The sequence below is a fragment of the Amphiprion ocellaris genome, chromosome 2 (genome assembly GCF_022539595.1).
Source record: "Amphiprion ocellaris isolate individual 3 ecotype Okinawa chromosome 2, ASM2253959v1, whole genome shotgun sequence".
NCBI classification, from domain to species: domain Eukaryota; kingdom Metazoa; phylum Chordata; class Actinopteri; family Pomacentridae; genus Amphiprion; species Amphiprion ocellaris.
In genome coordinates, this window is record NC_072767.1 from 23,811,055 (window position 1) to 23,826,794 (window position 15,740).

Sequence of the window (15,740 nt, forward strand, 5' to 3'; positions counted from 1 at the left end):
TAACCTTCCACAACGACTGTGATATCATCGCTGTGGCTCTTTGACGCTTTAATTTGAATTGCAGCTTTGAAATTAAGGAAATCTACCAGAAGATGGGGCTCTCTCCCGGCTGTGTGACGCGGTAGTACTCCTTGTTGCAAGGAATAACTTTGGTCAACCCAAAATCAGCGATCTTCACCAGCGACTCACTGGCCACGAGGATGTTTCTGGCTGCGAGGTCTCGGTGGACATAACGCAGAGTCTGCAGGTATTCCATCCCCTGGGAACAGTAGAAAAAGCAGGAAATGAATAAACTGTCTGTTCTTTTGTCATATCCTTTCATTTTTTTTGTTGGAATTGGGATTAATATCTAGACAGTGAAAATAAAAAGCTGAATTCCAGAGGCAAACGATAAGATTAATGGTCACCCTGTTGAGAGCTGTCTTTAATGTACATTATAAAGCAAAACACACTAGAACTTACTACTTGCTGTTGGTGTGATTAGAGCAGTAGTCATTAAGTCTACAATCCAGCTGGGTTTCTCATAAATAATTCTAAATCCTGTAGGGTTACATGTCTGCTTTTCCTCATTCAAAACCTTTAAATTTAGATTTCAAGAAGATTCCTGTCTGACCTTTTTGTGAGTGGAAAATGCCAATTCAAAATATGCTTTTATTTGATTTCACTGGGAAAAAAAAGCCTCAAAACCACAGCATGTGGAGTTGATAATCATGCAGATCTGTTACAAAACATATGAAATTATACTCCACATAGTTTTTGACATCTGAGCTTGTATGTTTGACTCTTACCTTACAGATCTGAGAAGCAAAAAGCAGCATCCTCCTGGTGTTGACGTTGTGTCGGTTATTCTCCAAGTAGCCAATGAGACTGCCATGAGGGAGGTACTCCATCACTAAACTCATGCTGAGGCGACCTGTGACACAGCAAATATTACACACTGCAATTAGTCAGCAGACAACAGACACACAGCCGTCTCTTATCTATTGAACTCAGTCACTTCAGACAAGAGGATTGAAAAATTCAGCCAACGACAGTGCGGTCATTAGAGAGGAGGTCATGTGGTTTATCTGAGACACATGTGTCAAACAGCTGAACAAGCCTCCAGCACGTTTTTGAAATTAACAATGAATTATAACCCACACACAATAAGAACTTAATAAAAGCTGTGTTGTTAATCTAAAGGTAAAATGAGATTTGACAGTTTTACAGTCTAGACAACCTCACTCTTGTGTTCTTTTAATGAATTTGACCATTGTGTGGTTTGCTACCAAGGTGTATGTGTGTTTTTGTACCCATGCTGTAGCAGACTCCTCTGTATTTGACGATGTAGTCGCAGTATAAAACGCTCAGGGTGTTGACCTCCTTTTGGAAGTCCTCCAGGGTCGACTGCTTGTTCGGCTGCAGTTTCTTCACAGCCACCAGCTCGCCGGTGTTGTCACCCAGCGGGTCATAGCGACAAAGTTCAACACAACCAAAGTTCCCCTGGAAAAGTTTGGAGTTACACAGTTGTCAGTGAAACCATCAAACTTCTAAACCAAACCTGACCATATGTTGGATATTCCAGGACACACAAAAAGAAGATTCTGTGAGCCAACTTTATTATATGAAGTGCTTTAATTATTATGCCATCCTGTCAGTCTTCCACGATATCAGTTAGCTGTAATCTGGCCGAGTCAAATCTGTACAAATGTCAAATAAGTGCTTAACATCCATTAGAAAATAGAAGCTAGCTCCATTTTAATTGCATGTTGCTTCACACTTACTTTGCCCAGTGGGGAAATGTAGCGTAAGTGTCTCTCCTCCAGCAGTGTCTGGTCGTGCTGAGCAGGACTGAAGACTCTGCAGACAGGACTCTGAGTGACCGGCTCAGTGGCATGAAGGATCACATAGTCTGCAGTAGATGAGAAAATATCAGCAGGGACAACATTTGATTATATATGATGTCGGCTCTGCCCACACATGCACAAGTGTTGTTGAAAAGTTAAGATTTTTTGAATGTGTTGACAATTTCAGGTCTTTAGGAACTCCTTCTGGGCTGAAAATAATCAGAAACCTTGCAGTACTATCTAGTTTTATTTAGTGATATATCATATAGTATATTTTTTGCAGTGCTGACATGCAGACAGGAAGCTTTTGGCTTGTAATATCAGAGTGTGCTGTTCTGTACTGAAACACGAGGACATTTTGTGCAGCAAAAAGTTCCAGTATGAGCTTTGCTCACAAGACTTTTTATGTCATATGCATTTATACCAATATATATAATAATATACTAATATCGATAATTTTTCTCAGAATTACAACTGATCACAAAAGTTTAATGTGGGCCAATTCATGAAGGAAAATGTTCAGGTGTGTGATTTAAACTGGCTGTAGTGATAACCAGCATGATATATAACACATCATTACCTGAAGTGATGAGACTGTTGAGTTGACGGATGATACTGCGACAGGAAGGTCTGACGGCTGCCTGGTAGTCCATACACTGACTGATCAGGTCCGCCAGCTCTGTCCACTGGGACGGAGGCAGCTGCTGGAAGCCCTCATAAAACTGCCGCTTCTACAGAAAAACACACCAGTAGCCCCAGTTAATGATGCATGAGGTTTATTCTAATCAACCAAAAATTATGTGAGGAAGAGGTGGTAACAAATATACAATAATGCTCCTTTTCACCATGTTGCATTCAAGATAACATACATACTTGATCAGAATTAAAAATATTAGACATTAATCGGAGCTGTTGGTCAGTTCTATACTGACCTCTAAGAACTTAAACATAAGAAACCTCTATAGGAGTTGAAAGGTTTTCTACAGGACGTAGTGAACGTTTTCAGGTCAACCCACAGACACAGTTTAAACTACAGCTTCTGTTCCACATGGAGTTTAATCGATCATGCAACTTTAATCCAGACAACACAAGTTTAGACCCTTCCTAAACCTTAAACTACAGATAAGCTAAATCTCCACTGCTGTCCTGTGTGATCAGCGTGTTGTTTGATGTACCTCATCCAGGTTCCAGCCTCGCAGCGGGGAGTTTCCATTGTTGAAGATTTCCCACACTGTGGCACCAAAGCTCCACTTATCACACTCCAGGGTCAGATCGTCTGGAGCCTCCAGCAACTCGGGGGCAACCCAGGGGATCCTGTCCAGGACGACTGAAGAAAAAGCAACTTCATTTACCACACTGGATTATCTATTCATCTGTTTAGTTAGACATTTGAATGCAACACTAGTTAAGAAACAAATTCAGCTCATGAGTCTAGTAACTTTTACAGTCCCAGAACAAAAACAACCCTTGTTTGTCACATATCTCTAATTTTGCACTCATTTTATTATACATGTGATATCATGATTAGGGAGAGATTAGAAAGCAGTCTTTTCTTTACCATCCTTGCCCAGCATAGCCACACTGATTCCTGGGTCGCTCAGCTTGATGAAGGGAGATGTGCCCTGAGAAGGGTCGCCTTCTCTGGCCAGCAGCAGGTTTTTGGCACAAATATTTCCATGAACAATGTTTTTCTCTTCCTGCAAGAAAGTTAGAAGCTAATACAGATCCAAATATAGTGCCAAACTGGCAAACCCAAACTTAGCGGGTAAAATATCATCTAGGGCAGAAGAATATTTGTGTCTTTATAATATACTGTAATGGCATTTCATAAGTCACTGTCATTTTAATTCTGGCAATAATAAGGGAAGATAGCACATCAAATCTGGCAATTTAATGATGCAAGCGAACATGAAATAAATGATTGTTTATCCAGCCAATCCTGCTGTAAAACTGGATTTTTCTCACTTCTACATCAGAAAGTTTTCCTCACCAGAAAGTTGAGGGCAGATGCAAGCTGTTTGGCTACGTCGAGTTTCCAGCTCACCGACACAGATCTGCCTCTTTTCAAGTACAGGTCGAGGGCCCCGTGCTTGACAAACTCCTGCACCATGATGTCTGTAAGGCACAGCGAGGTTTGTTTCTACAGCTGCACTTCAAACCAAGCACACATCTGAAAATTCTAACCCGCAGAACAGGGACTGAGCTGGGTCACATGAGGATTTTCTGTGAGCTAATTTGCTCAATATGAAGAAAATGATGTAGGATTTGCATGAGTTCATTTATGAACTCATTAAATGGGTTCATCGATGCATTAATTTGGGTCACTGATCTTTGTAAATGCACCAAATTTCACAAAATGCTTTAAAAATGAGGGAAAAGTTAGTTATACAATTAAATATTCATCTCTACTCTGATCTAAACAGTGAAAGTGCTTCTTACATAACTTTTCACATATTATCAAACTAATAAAGATCATCAAGAAGATTACGCAACTTGATTTGAACTTACTTTTCACTCCATGAACACTAACACCATAAACGAGTAGCAGGTGTTTGTGTGAAATCTGACTCATCAAGCTGGCTGCTTCAAACAATGACTGCGGGAAAGAAAAGGTAAAATAAAACAGCATGTGTTTAATGGTGACGTATATTTGTTAAATCTGCGAGTAATTAGCAAATAAATATAATGCCATCACTTGTAAACACCCACCTCCCAGCAGTTCTTATGAACAGCATCGAGCTCTTTCAGTAGGACTTCAGTCATGTGTTTCTCTCCATCACGAATATCGATTTTGTAGCCTTTAAAAATTCGAGTGAAGGAGCCCTGTCCAAGGCTTTCGTCCTTATGTGGAAATTACATACAGAAACTATAGTGATGATTCCTCCATCATGGATAACATTTTAACTCTGAAGAACAGTGTCAATGGAGCAGCTGTAGCAGCAGAATTTGTTGCTATGACAGTATTTTAACAGAAAAGGTCATAATAGTAGCCGCAATACTGGTAGAATTAATTGTACTAATGGGAATGAAGACGAAAAGGGAGTGGTATAAAAAACTAGAGGAAAACTTAGAGGCTATATAAACAGGGTCTGATATAGCTGGTGTCATGTCAACACACTTACCCACTTCAGGTCGTTATATTTGATCATGTGGAACTGGATGTGACTGAATTTGTTCCTTTCAGGTGTCGGAGAACCCTGAGCTTCTACGGAGCTGCTGCTGCGTATGATGATCAGATTTGTAAGCTCTTCAGGAACAAAAGACAACATGCTCACGGTTACACATTTTGAACAGGCTGTATAGATACACATACTACAAGCAAGAAATGGAGTTATTGACTTGATGCAACACTAATAGCGAGTAACTGAGTATATTTATGATACATGTATTCTTGTATCAAATTTTCCTGTATCCTTGATGCTATAAAGAATATTACTGCAACACATAGATAATAACAGTAATAATAACTTTAAAGTGCTTTGACAGTTAAAACATACAAACACAGAGACAATCAAGCAAGATATAGGAGACAAGTCAGAGCAGTAAATTAAAATAAATAGCAAGAGTGACAATAAATTAAATGAATAATTTGCTAGAATAGCACGCAAATCAAACAAGGGAACTAGGCAGTTTGAAAATTAAAGAACAGGACTGAGGGTTAAAAATAAAGTCAAAAATTTAGAGAATTAAAGAATTAGAGAGACACACCAGCAGCTAAAATTAAAATAAAACAAGAGAGAACATCTAAAATAAACAGGCCATAATACAGAATAAAACACTAAAACTAAATAAAACTAAAAGTAAACGTCACATTAATGCAAGTCTATAAAAGTGGGTTTTAAGAAGTGACTTAAAAGTTACTGACTCTGCAAGTCTTATCTCCTCAGACAGGTCGTTCCAAAGCCGAGGGTCCTGATGGAGGAAGTTCGGTCACCTTTAGATTTAAGCCTCGACTTTGGAACAACCAAAAGGATCCACCTGAGGATCTAAGGCTAAGGGGTCAGCAGATTGGAAATGTAACTTGGGGCAAAACCCTCGTGAGCTTTAAAAATGATCAGTAAAATATTAAAATCAATTCTAAAACCAACAGGGAGCCAGTGGAGGGAAACCAGGATAGGTGTGATGCGATGCCATCTATTAAAACCGTAAAGAAGCCTAGCTTCTGCGTTTTGGACAAGTTGGAGGCGACAGAGGAGCTGTACGGGAATGCTAGACAGGAGGGAGTTGCAATAATCAAGACGGGAGGAGACAAGTGTATGGACAAGTTTTTCCAGATCTGGGTATGAGAATCAGCTTTATCTTGGAGATTGTTCTTATTTGGAGGAAGCAAGACTGGATGAAATCTAGAGTCTTCCTGGTGATTTCAAGAAGGCTTTTGGCTCAAGTGACAGAAACAAAATGTTCCAAATTGTACTGGCATATGGAATCCCTTTTCCTAATATTGAAGCAATACAAGTTATGTATATGAACACTACTGTGGTAGTCAAGACTCCTGAGGGCAACACAGATCTCTTCTCCACAGACATCGGAGTACTCCAAGGAGAACCTCTAGCTGCTAGGTGCTAGAGTCTAGCACCTTTCCTCTTCATCATCTGCTTCGACTATACACTGAGGAATGCAATCTCACCCTCCGATGGCCTGACCCTAAAGTGTCGTCAAAGTAGAAGACACCCTGAAGAAGTCCTCTCAGAACTTGCATTCGCAGATGACATCACCCTCCTGGAAAACACTCTCAGTGAAGCAGAAGACCTTCTGCATCGGGTAGAGCGAGAAACAAGACTGATTAGACTCTTCCTCAGTGCTGGAAAGATGAAGTTCATGCACCTTAACCCAACATCTGAAGAGACATTGCATGCACTAGATGGGTCTGAAATTGAAAAAGTTGAGTAGTTGATTTCCTGTATCTTGGAAGCTACACCAACACAGCACATGACTCTCTGTCAAAAAATATGAGTACCTCCTATTAAAGCAACAATCAAAATGAGAGTATTCAAGGCATCAGTGGAATCCATCTTACTTTATGGATCTGACTCCTGGTCACTAACAGAGACACTCTCAAAAAGAATTGATGGGACCTATTCCAGAATGCTACGAATGGTACAAAACATCTCCTGGAAATCGCACCTCACCAACAACTCGCTGTATGGTCCACATGCACGCTTGTCAACCATCATTAGGCAATGTAGACTAGCCCTGGCTGGACATGTCGCAAGACACAACAAAGCAGCTGGTTGAGGACTGTTAAGGAAACCTGATACTGCTAGAAGGGTTGGCAGGCCTAGCTCAACAATTAAGGAAGGTGCTGGAAGAAGACACCGGTCTGGAAAGCAAAGAACTTTTGACTGCAATGCTGGACAGAGGGAGTTGGATGAAGAACTCTATTCATGTCACCGATTCCGTCGGATGCACTTGACTGATTGAAGACTGGATAACTTTTTTGATGTGGGGTGCAAAACTGAGGTCAAGGTCAAATAAAACACCTTTCTAGGTTCCTAGATGTTTGCTTGTTTATTTAACTAACTGCTGCATGGCATGTAATGGAATTGCACAGACTCTTCAGAAGTTTGAATGGTAAGATGACTGCAACAGTATGCTAGTCTCTTTCAAAACAGCTTGTAAATTTGGGTATCATCACGAGAAGTTACTGCAACCAGAATGTACTTGAAGCTTTCATAATAAAAGTAGATGTGGATTTTGTCTTAGTTCTGTACACACAACTATAACCATAGCTTACTCTATCTGTTTAAATTTAGAAAATAATCAATATTGTGTACTGTACTGGGACAATTAGCATTAAAGGATGCAGCACATACAACTATGTAAACAAAACAGTATTAAGTACTACGAGCTACATTTTCTGGTTTGTATGTACATGATAGCAACAAAATAGTAGACTGGTATGTGTGGTGTTGTGTATTTGATAATGTCACCATATCCATGACTCGGTAAGATTACCTTTGGGTCGGGGTGGACAGCAGCGAGCCAACTTAACCGGTACTTCTGCCAGCAGCAGCTTGTTGTGTTGGTAATAACTGGTGAGCTCTCTTAGGCTGGAAAATGATTTGTGGACACCAGGAAGACTGTAATTCTCATTCTTTATGATGAGACAGTCTTTATAATCAAGTCCAAGTGGGGTCTGCAGAAATAAGAGGGGTTTTTTTGGTCAAACTTCAAAATACAGTATTCACACACTTTAATCTTGATGTAAGTTACATAGCAATTATGTTGGACATATCTGAGTGAACAGATACTTCTCCAACTATTTGCAAGCTCCAGTTCCTCAGCTTGGAGCGGGTGAAGTTGTTTTCCTTCATTTCAATTTGGAAATGATGTTAAGAAAAGAATAGGGCATCATCTGCATATAGATACATTTACAGCCAGAGGCCTGATTTGCAGATCACCCTTGTAATTTTGCTTGTAAGTGAATCACTGTTTCACATTAGTTTAGAGTGATTGTCATATCAACAGAAGAGGTGTATAATCTTCCACGGAGCCCAACATGTTGAGCCGCCATGTTTCTACAGTAGCACAGAGCAGACAAACCAAAACACTGTCTCTAGAAAGGGCCTTATGTGTTTTTTGAAGTGGAAGCAGGTACTCTGACATGCTTTAAAAGGAAGAGTTGTAATCTGCAAACTCACCACAAGATGCCACTACATTGCACACCCTAGTCATTTAGGTGTATCTTAGCTACTCCACACTAAGATGGCGCCAATATTACAGCTGTAGGGCAGCAAAGTATCTTTCTTGCCGTTAGGCCAAGGACTTGTAAATTTTTAGACAATATCTTGTAAATATGTATTTTTCTGTCTTTACCTGAACACAAACAGTGAGGAAAAAGTTGTCGTAGTACTTAGGACTCTGTCGTAGAAGAAAGGTACCTCCTTTATATCCTGACTTTTTCAACTTGTTGACTGCAAACTCTGATCTGGTCAAACAAAATACGAAAAAAAATTTAAAATCTATGACATAACAAAGAAAAAACAGAAATTCTGGTAGAATGACAAAATGTATAAAAGCAGGAGTTTGTGTAGATAATACTGTCTTTTTTCCCCCCAAAACACAATGAGCATGTAAGAAACATGAATATTATTATTGAGGTCAATCTGAAGTTCCAGCCTCACATCACTGTTATTACAAAGAGAACTTTCTATCATGTTAAAAGCATTTCAAAACTGAGAACAACCAGCCATAATCTGACAAAAAAAAAACTGCTCAATGTATTAATCCCCAGCAGATTAGATTACTGTCATACCCATTATGAGAAGATTGTAGGCAGGATCAGTTTAATCCAGATTAGACTACAGACAGTGTAGACAATTTAGGGTCAATCCATCTGAAATCATCAAATTTACAGAATAATTTCTTCTCGAATGTCTCTGATTTGCTTGGTCTTTTTTTAATATACTATGGATATTTATAAATCAAGTTTCAACTCTCAAATTCAATATATATATATATATATATATATATATATATATATATATATATATATATATATATATATATACATATATATATACAAAGTGACTCACGTGATCGGACCATGACAGTGGTTTTTGATTCCCTCCAGAATACTTGGCGGTGCGATGTCTTGGCAGAAGAAGTGACTCGAGTCTGTGGTCAATCTGAAGTAGCCGTCAACAAGTGACACAAACGAAAGTGCTTCTTTGAGAGTCTGGAACTTGGCCTCCTGTGATTCAGTTTAAGAATGAATTGGCGCACGTCATTTACATCAAAACAAACCAAAAAAGATGGAAATAATGTTTTCAGTAAATATGAAAAATCAAGGATGCATGTAAAATTTGTCTTTTACAAAGCATTTGTCGTCCTTTCGTGTTATTGTCACCATCCTGCTGTCTTGGAGAACCTGCTCATGGCAGACCCTCCTTATCCCGATGTCAATGATTTCCTGGAAATCACAGAAGGTGTGCCACTCCTGAAAAAGCAGAATATTTATGGCTTTTCAGCATCTCTGTAGAGTTCCCTTTGACATACAAACACAGTGGAGGACCATCGGAAACACAAAGCTCCAAGGACTTTACAACAACAAGGAAACCTGAAGTCGGGTAGTTTAGACTCTCCTAACATCACTTGCAGTTTAAACTTAACTTGCTCTTACCGGGGCATCAACAGAATGACAGCTTCCACTGGTTTGAATTCCAGTTTCTCCAGTGACCCGCACAAGAGAGAACGTTGACATGGAGTGGGAAGAAGCATGATTCACTTGGAAGATTTCACTTCCCAGAGAGGGCTCGATGCCTGCTAGTTCAATCAGGTACTTCAGCTTCAAGCTGCACTCATCTACTGAGCAGTTGCCAAGCTTCCTAAGGAAATGTTTGAGGGTGTTTCGGATTCGATAACGATCCAGGCGATTTCGTCTCTGGATGTCATGGCGATGGGACTTGGGAAGGCAGGACTTGTAGCTGGAGAGGAAGAGATTGCAAACTATAACACATATATCACAGTTTTCAAGAAATGCAGCAAAGTCATTCTATTTCTGAAAGAGTAAAATTTAAACTATAGACTTCCTTTTTGTTGAACTGAGAACTGGTGAAGGCTAGTTTGCTACCTGCATGAGATAACATGGCAGATTTGGTAAAAACAACTTCTCACACACTGAAATCTTCAGATGAATACAATTTACAAGTGTGTATGAAAGTTAAAAGGAAGCCTTGAGCAGCTATAAATACCTGACAGTCCTGCAGACCTCTCGTACACTCTGATGCCGCTCTTTAGCCATCCTCCACAAGTCCAGCACTGCGAGGCCGAGACATTCCTCCTGGGTGCTCAAAGGTGGAGCTACTCCCGCCTCACTGGCAATGAAGTCACTTCGCAACTAAGAGCCAAAGAACTCAATCAGTGACACAGTCTTAAACACAGATAATGCATCCAGTTGTTTTTGGCCATAAATTGTGTTTCATCCTTACTTAAATCACAACCAAACCACTACAGAGTAATAAAACCATTTGTAGTACTGAATTAGTGTGTGTGTTGTACGTGGCGACAATTCTAATGTTAGCTCCATTGACTCTGAGAGAACTAATGTACAGTCATGAAGGTTGTCAGACCATCTTATAGATAAATCTGATTTTTCTAAGGAATTAAACTGAAGAACCTCACAGTAGAAATCGGCCTCACTGGAAGTAAGGAGTTACTTATTTTGTACTTGAGTCATTACAATGTTTAGAATGTTTCGCTATTATAGTCATCGCCTGACTTGTTGCACTGATTATGATGAAAGTAAAATATTTAACATAAAATTATTTGACTTTGTGAGCCGATACATTTGGTGTTAAATTAGCTTAATATTTTGTACTTCACCTGAGCAAAAAGATAATCAATGACACTGTAGTCAAGCACTGTGTTGACTCTGTCTCTGGTCAGACTGTAGCGGTATGATGTTCTGGGTCCCTGTTCAAACCAGTTTCCAAAGAAAAACCTTCACACAGGAAGAAATGCAATATCATAATCAGTGTTTGTGTTTTTGACAAAAAAGCATTTGTCACCAACCTAAGTTCCAAGACAAAAATTAGCCTAAAGCTAAAGAAAAAGTGATATTTAAATATTTCAAGATTCTATGACAAAATGATGACCAGCAGCATCACATATTGTAGCTTCCTGATCAGTAAAAGTTTCCTCTCTAGCCCAAAATATCTCGTACTCAGAAGCAGCGGGCCTGTTGTATCTGTTGCGGCAGGCACCGTATTTTCAGTAACTTTTCATTTCTTGTCAGTGATGTTATCTGACGTTACTGCATCTTAGAAGAAACACATTTATGAACAGGAGACTTTTAAAAAGGCACAGCTGAGACAAATTACAGCAGCTCTCTGGCATTTATCAAAAACTTCATCCAACATTGCTGATGTAACTCAAGTGATCTTTCATGATTCTGTCAGAATGAATGAGCAGGATTAGTGATACATTGTAATGTCATTCTATATGCAATCTATGTGCTTACAGAAGACATTTTGAAAATCATAATATACAATAAATAATATATTAAGAGTTGGTGCAAGAAGCATCAGTAAAGTGTAGGATCTACACTTTTTGTATTTCATTTGCTCTATAACACTGGCTAAACAGGTCAAGCAAGAATGACTTTCTCTTTTGAAAACGGCTATAATAAATGTGTTTTATTTATTTATCTTCTTTCTGTCTGGTTGTTTTTCCTGATTTGTTTTTTTCCATTTAGTACATAGGCCTGAATCCAGGTTTGACATGAACATGTACAACTTTCTTATGTGAATGAATGAATGTTGATTTTTAAGGAGGTTCCACCTACCTGACTCTAAAGTGAACTTGTAAGTTTTCATCTGGGTCAAACATGTGTGATGGAGCATACCAAAATGAGAGGTCGGCAGATGCTAAACCAAATAGGCTTTGGTATATTGGTAAGATTCCTGGAGACAGAAATAAAAACCAACATCATGATATGACAGGCCACATATGAACAATTAGCTTTAGATGAATCAAAAAGAACCAAAAATGTCCTTATACTAAACCAGTACAGAGTTTTGGGAAAATATTTGCAAATTAACGAGGAAATGCCAATATTTAGACTAAAAGTACTATACTATACTATTTGACACTACACATTATTCAGCCTGTGATTCGTCATTGAAATCTTACCACATTTTTTCCCTGCTTGGATGCAGACGTTCTCAGCAGATATTTGTCCAGATGAAATGTGTATTGTTGTTGCGTCCTTTGTTCCAGGGAAGAAGTAGAGGTGGACTTGCAACATGGAGGCTGAGCTTGAACTGGACCTCTGGCTGCCTCCTCGGTCTCTGATCACCAGAGGAGTCGACTCTTCCTCACTGAGATCCATGGACATGTCTACGAGTGCAATCAATAGCTAAACATCAATAAACATATTTAGGGCAGGATGATCTGGTTTGCTGTGGTTTTCACATTTTTCTTTGCCTTCACATTAAATATATTTAAATACAGCCAGAACAATTGGAAATGTGCTACTATCAAATATCAGACCTCGCATCGACTATAACTGATGACTGATATTCTGTTGGTTTGAGTAAGTTGTGACTAACCAAGGAAATCTTCATTTTTTCGTTCCTTTTGGAAAAGCAAACGTCTGTCTCATTTTCCTGTTGTTTCCAAATCTCAATGCAGAAGCTATATTGACATCTACAACCTAAGTAAAAACTTCAATAAAACTAGCAATGCATATTTTATTGCCAAATCATAGGCCTTAATTACATTTTTTTCAAATATGAATTGTGATATTAGTACTCTCTATGTTCTAAGTCTCAACAGGGAAGTTCTCACGGAGTTTAGGATTTTCTGAACTGGATTCATACAGTTTTTGTAGCAGTCACACTAGCTACACCTGTTTAGATAAGGAAACGTGATTCAGAGTCATAATCTGTCCTGAGAGTTTATGAGAAGCTGTACAAAAACCTATTTAGTCAGTCACAACATGACCCAGAGTCAGACTGTTACTGGTACAGGCTGTGTCCCACCACTGTAATATTTACAGTTTATCTGTAGCTGAGCATGGTTTTATGGACATGAGTATCCTGGTTATGATCAGGTTTGGGAGGTATCCTGTTTTTGTGCATCACATCCTGATTTAAGAATCCCAGATAAAGCCCATATTCTAGTTTCGAGAATCTTGGTGGTTTAAGCAGCTCCAACACTGTACAGGCTCAGAAGTCAGATTATAGCTACGATTTCTATTTGGGCCTGAATCTACATCTCCAGAGTACTTAGCTGTAGTTAGCAGGAAGGCTTTCCTAACTTTCATGAAAAAAGACAATGTGGAAGAATAAAATGATGACAAAAAAAGATGTCAGATGCAGCATAAGAAGTTGTCATTGCAGCTGAGAGACTGACAAGAATCAAATCAATCAAAATGTGAATACAAAGTAAATTTCATGACTGACTAATGAGCCCCCTGGGGGCTTCCTCTCTGGATCAAGGGAACAGATGCCCCTTTTAAGAAATTTACATAATTACAAAGTTGCAGTGTCTTATGATTTAATGACGCTCTAAATGCGTTTACTTAAGCATACTTGTTGTATAAACATTTTATTGAAGTTTAATATTATATAGACCTGTATTTCAAAAGATAATAGATGTGGTTCTTAATCTACCCTGATTGATAAGTGATCAACTCTGGACTAAAAACCTGTTTATCTTTGAGAGTGACGAACAAGAGATGTCACTTCATGCTATGCACAGGTTTCCCCCTTTGACTTCCCAATAACTAGTCTGTCTATGTAAATTAATACTTGATGACCATTTCAAATGTCAAATCTACATTTGTGGGAATTCCCACTGAACCAAATGAAACTGATCGCCATGTTCTGCTGTAGACGAATCAGGAAGAGTATTTTGCTCAATGTTAAAGACAAATACACTGTATAATAATACATGACATCGTTAGTTTTTAAATACTTCACTTACTGTAGGTTATGTTGATGACAATATTGATTTAATTACTTGAAAACTGATTAATGTAAACAAAGCAGAAATAAAAATAAATCACTATAATCCATTACAATGTGAATGTAATCCTTACTGACATAGTTTGGGAACATCCAGTTTCTGTCACAGCCTGTAGTAGATGAAGAGAAGCTAAAAAGCTACAGACGGAGCTAAAACAGAACAAACACAGTCTGCTATTAAATGTGGTTTATATCAATATAAAACAGAACTCTGGCATTACTTAGCAGCTACTTCATAAAAACGCCTTTCTACTTACAGTTTTAGCGGTAAACATAAGTGCTACGTTTTACTGAAGCCACTGGTTGGACTGTTACCTTCACATGTGTACGGCAGAAGTCCTCATTTCATAATTTGTTCCTGCGTTTGTGCTCAGTGAGAGTTGACAGGAAGCTGTAGAGGACTTCCTGATTCAGAGAAGCAGATGTTGACACATCAACAGCCATCTCTGTCAAGAAACTTTCGTCATATATTGTGACTAACCAAGGACTTCCATTCAGTATCTACAAACAGCCTACAATTATTTTCATTCGCTCAACACTGTGATATTATGGGCTGCATTTAACATTAAGCTATTCCAGGGCAGTTTCTGATTTAAGTCTTTGCTTTGCATCATTTACTATAAAATAAAAATTAAAGCAAAATCCTCCCCAGCTCCCGATGCAACAAATTTAAAGGCATCACCACCAAACTCTCTTCAAACTTTGAACCCACAAACTTTGATTAGCCAAATCAAATACCCTTGAAATTGCAAAAAACAAAACAAAACATCAATTTCCTGCAATCAACAAAACTGTTCTGGACAACATTCAGTGCTGCAGTGGTTCACATGTGATTCTTCATAATGTTTTCAGTGGATTCACATTAAATGACTGTTGCTCTGTCGCAGATGTGGTTCTGTACAGAGATCAACTCATCTGACATTACAGGAAAAGAGAACCAGCTGACACGTGTGGTTTCTCTGTTCAGCGGTAAGGTTTCCTGTTATAGCTGTACCTCTAGAAATGCTACCTCCTGGTTTTATGTCTCCGCCAAGTTGCAGTTCATATCCGCATGGCCTTCTGTACTCGAGTTATAATGTTGAATATTGGCCAGAAGAGGGTTTTTGTAGACAATATAAGAAGCTACAGACTGCACAGTGGTGTAGTGGTAAGCACTTTCGCCTTGCAGCGAGAAGATCCCTGGTTCACATCCCGGCTTTCCCGGGATCTTTCTGCATGGAGTTTGCATGTTCTCCCTGTGCATGCGTGGGTTTTCTCCGGGTACTCCGGCTTCCTCCCATAGTCCAAAAATATGCTGAGGTTAATTGATCATTCTGAATTGCCCGTAGGTGTGAATGTGAGAGTGACTGTTTGTCTCTATATGTAGCCCTGCGACAGACTGGCGACCTGTCGAGGGTGTCCCCTGCCTTCGCCTGAGTCAGCTGGGATAGACTCCAGCATGCCA

The 15,740-nt window shown here is 39.1% G+C and overlaps 2 protein-coding genes across 5 annotated transcripts in view; one reads left to right on the forward strand and one right to left on the reverse strand.

The window, feature by feature from the left end:
- LOC111576549 (N-acetyllactosaminide beta-1,3-N-acetylglucosaminyltransferase 3) overlaps positions 1–3,763 on the forward strand; it is an 18,931-nt gene extending 15,168 nt beyond the window's left edge. Inside the window, exons 5-7 of the mRNA XM_023282281.3 lie at positions 65–247; positions 796–881; positions 3,011–3,763. The gene's annotated coding sequence lies outside the window, so the exon portion shown is untranslated. The remainder of the gene's footprint in view (positions 1–64; positions 248–795; positions 882–3,010) is intronic.
- jak3 (Janus kinase 3 (a protein tyrosine kinase, leukocyte)) overlaps positions 1–14,681 on the reverse strand; it is a 16,371-nt gene extending 1,690 nt beyond the window's left edge. Inside the window, exons 1-22 of one of the 4 annotated variants that reach the window (XM_023282277.3) lie at positions 14,554–14,618; positions 14,375–14,446; positions 12,459–12,665; positions 12,112–12,229; positions 11,151–11,268; positions 10,520–10,665; positions 9,949–10,252; positions 9,643–9,765; positions 9,362–9,519; positions 8,643–8,754; positions 7,782–7,962; positions 4,949–5,073; positions 4,536–4,667; positions 4,335–4,422; positions 3,817–3,941; positions 3,385–3,523; positions 3,002–3,153; positions 2,407–2,557; positions 1,764–1,891; positions 1,293–1,482; positions 789–913; positions 87–259 (exon numbers count right to left, since the gene is read on the reverse strand). In XM_023282277.3, coding sequence (XP_023138045.2) covers positions 87–259; positions 789–913; positions 1,293–1,482; positions 1,764–1,891; positions 2,407–2,557; positions 3,002–3,153; positions 3,385–3,523; positions 3,817–3,941; positions 4,335–4,422; positions 4,536–4,667; positions 4,949–5,073; positions 7,782–7,962; positions 8,643–8,754; positions 9,362–9,519; positions 9,643–9,765; positions 9,949–10,252; positions 10,520–10,665; positions 11,151–11,268; positions 12,112–12,229; positions 12,459–12,663 — 2,993 coding nt within the window. In that variant the 5' untranslated portion in view covers positions 12,664–12,665; positions 14,375–14,446; positions 14,554–14,618. Of the gene's footprint in view, positions 1–86; positions 260–788; positions 914–1,292; positions 1,483–1,763; positions 1,892–2,406; positions 2,558–3,001; positions 3,154–3,384; positions 3,524–3,816; positions 3,942–4,334; positions 4,423–4,535; positions 4,668–4,948; positions 5,074–7,781; positions 7,963–8,642; positions 8,755–9,361; positions 9,520–9,642; positions 9,766–9,948; positions 10,253–10,519; positions 10,666–11,150; positions 11,269–12,111; positions 12,230–12,458; positions 12,666–14,370; positions 14,447–14,553 lie in introns of all 4 variants that reach the window. The other 3 variants (XM_055018405.1, XM_023282278.3, XM_023282279.3) reach the window with 3 other exon arrangements.
- Positions 14,682–15,740: the final 1,059 nt, after the last annotated feature.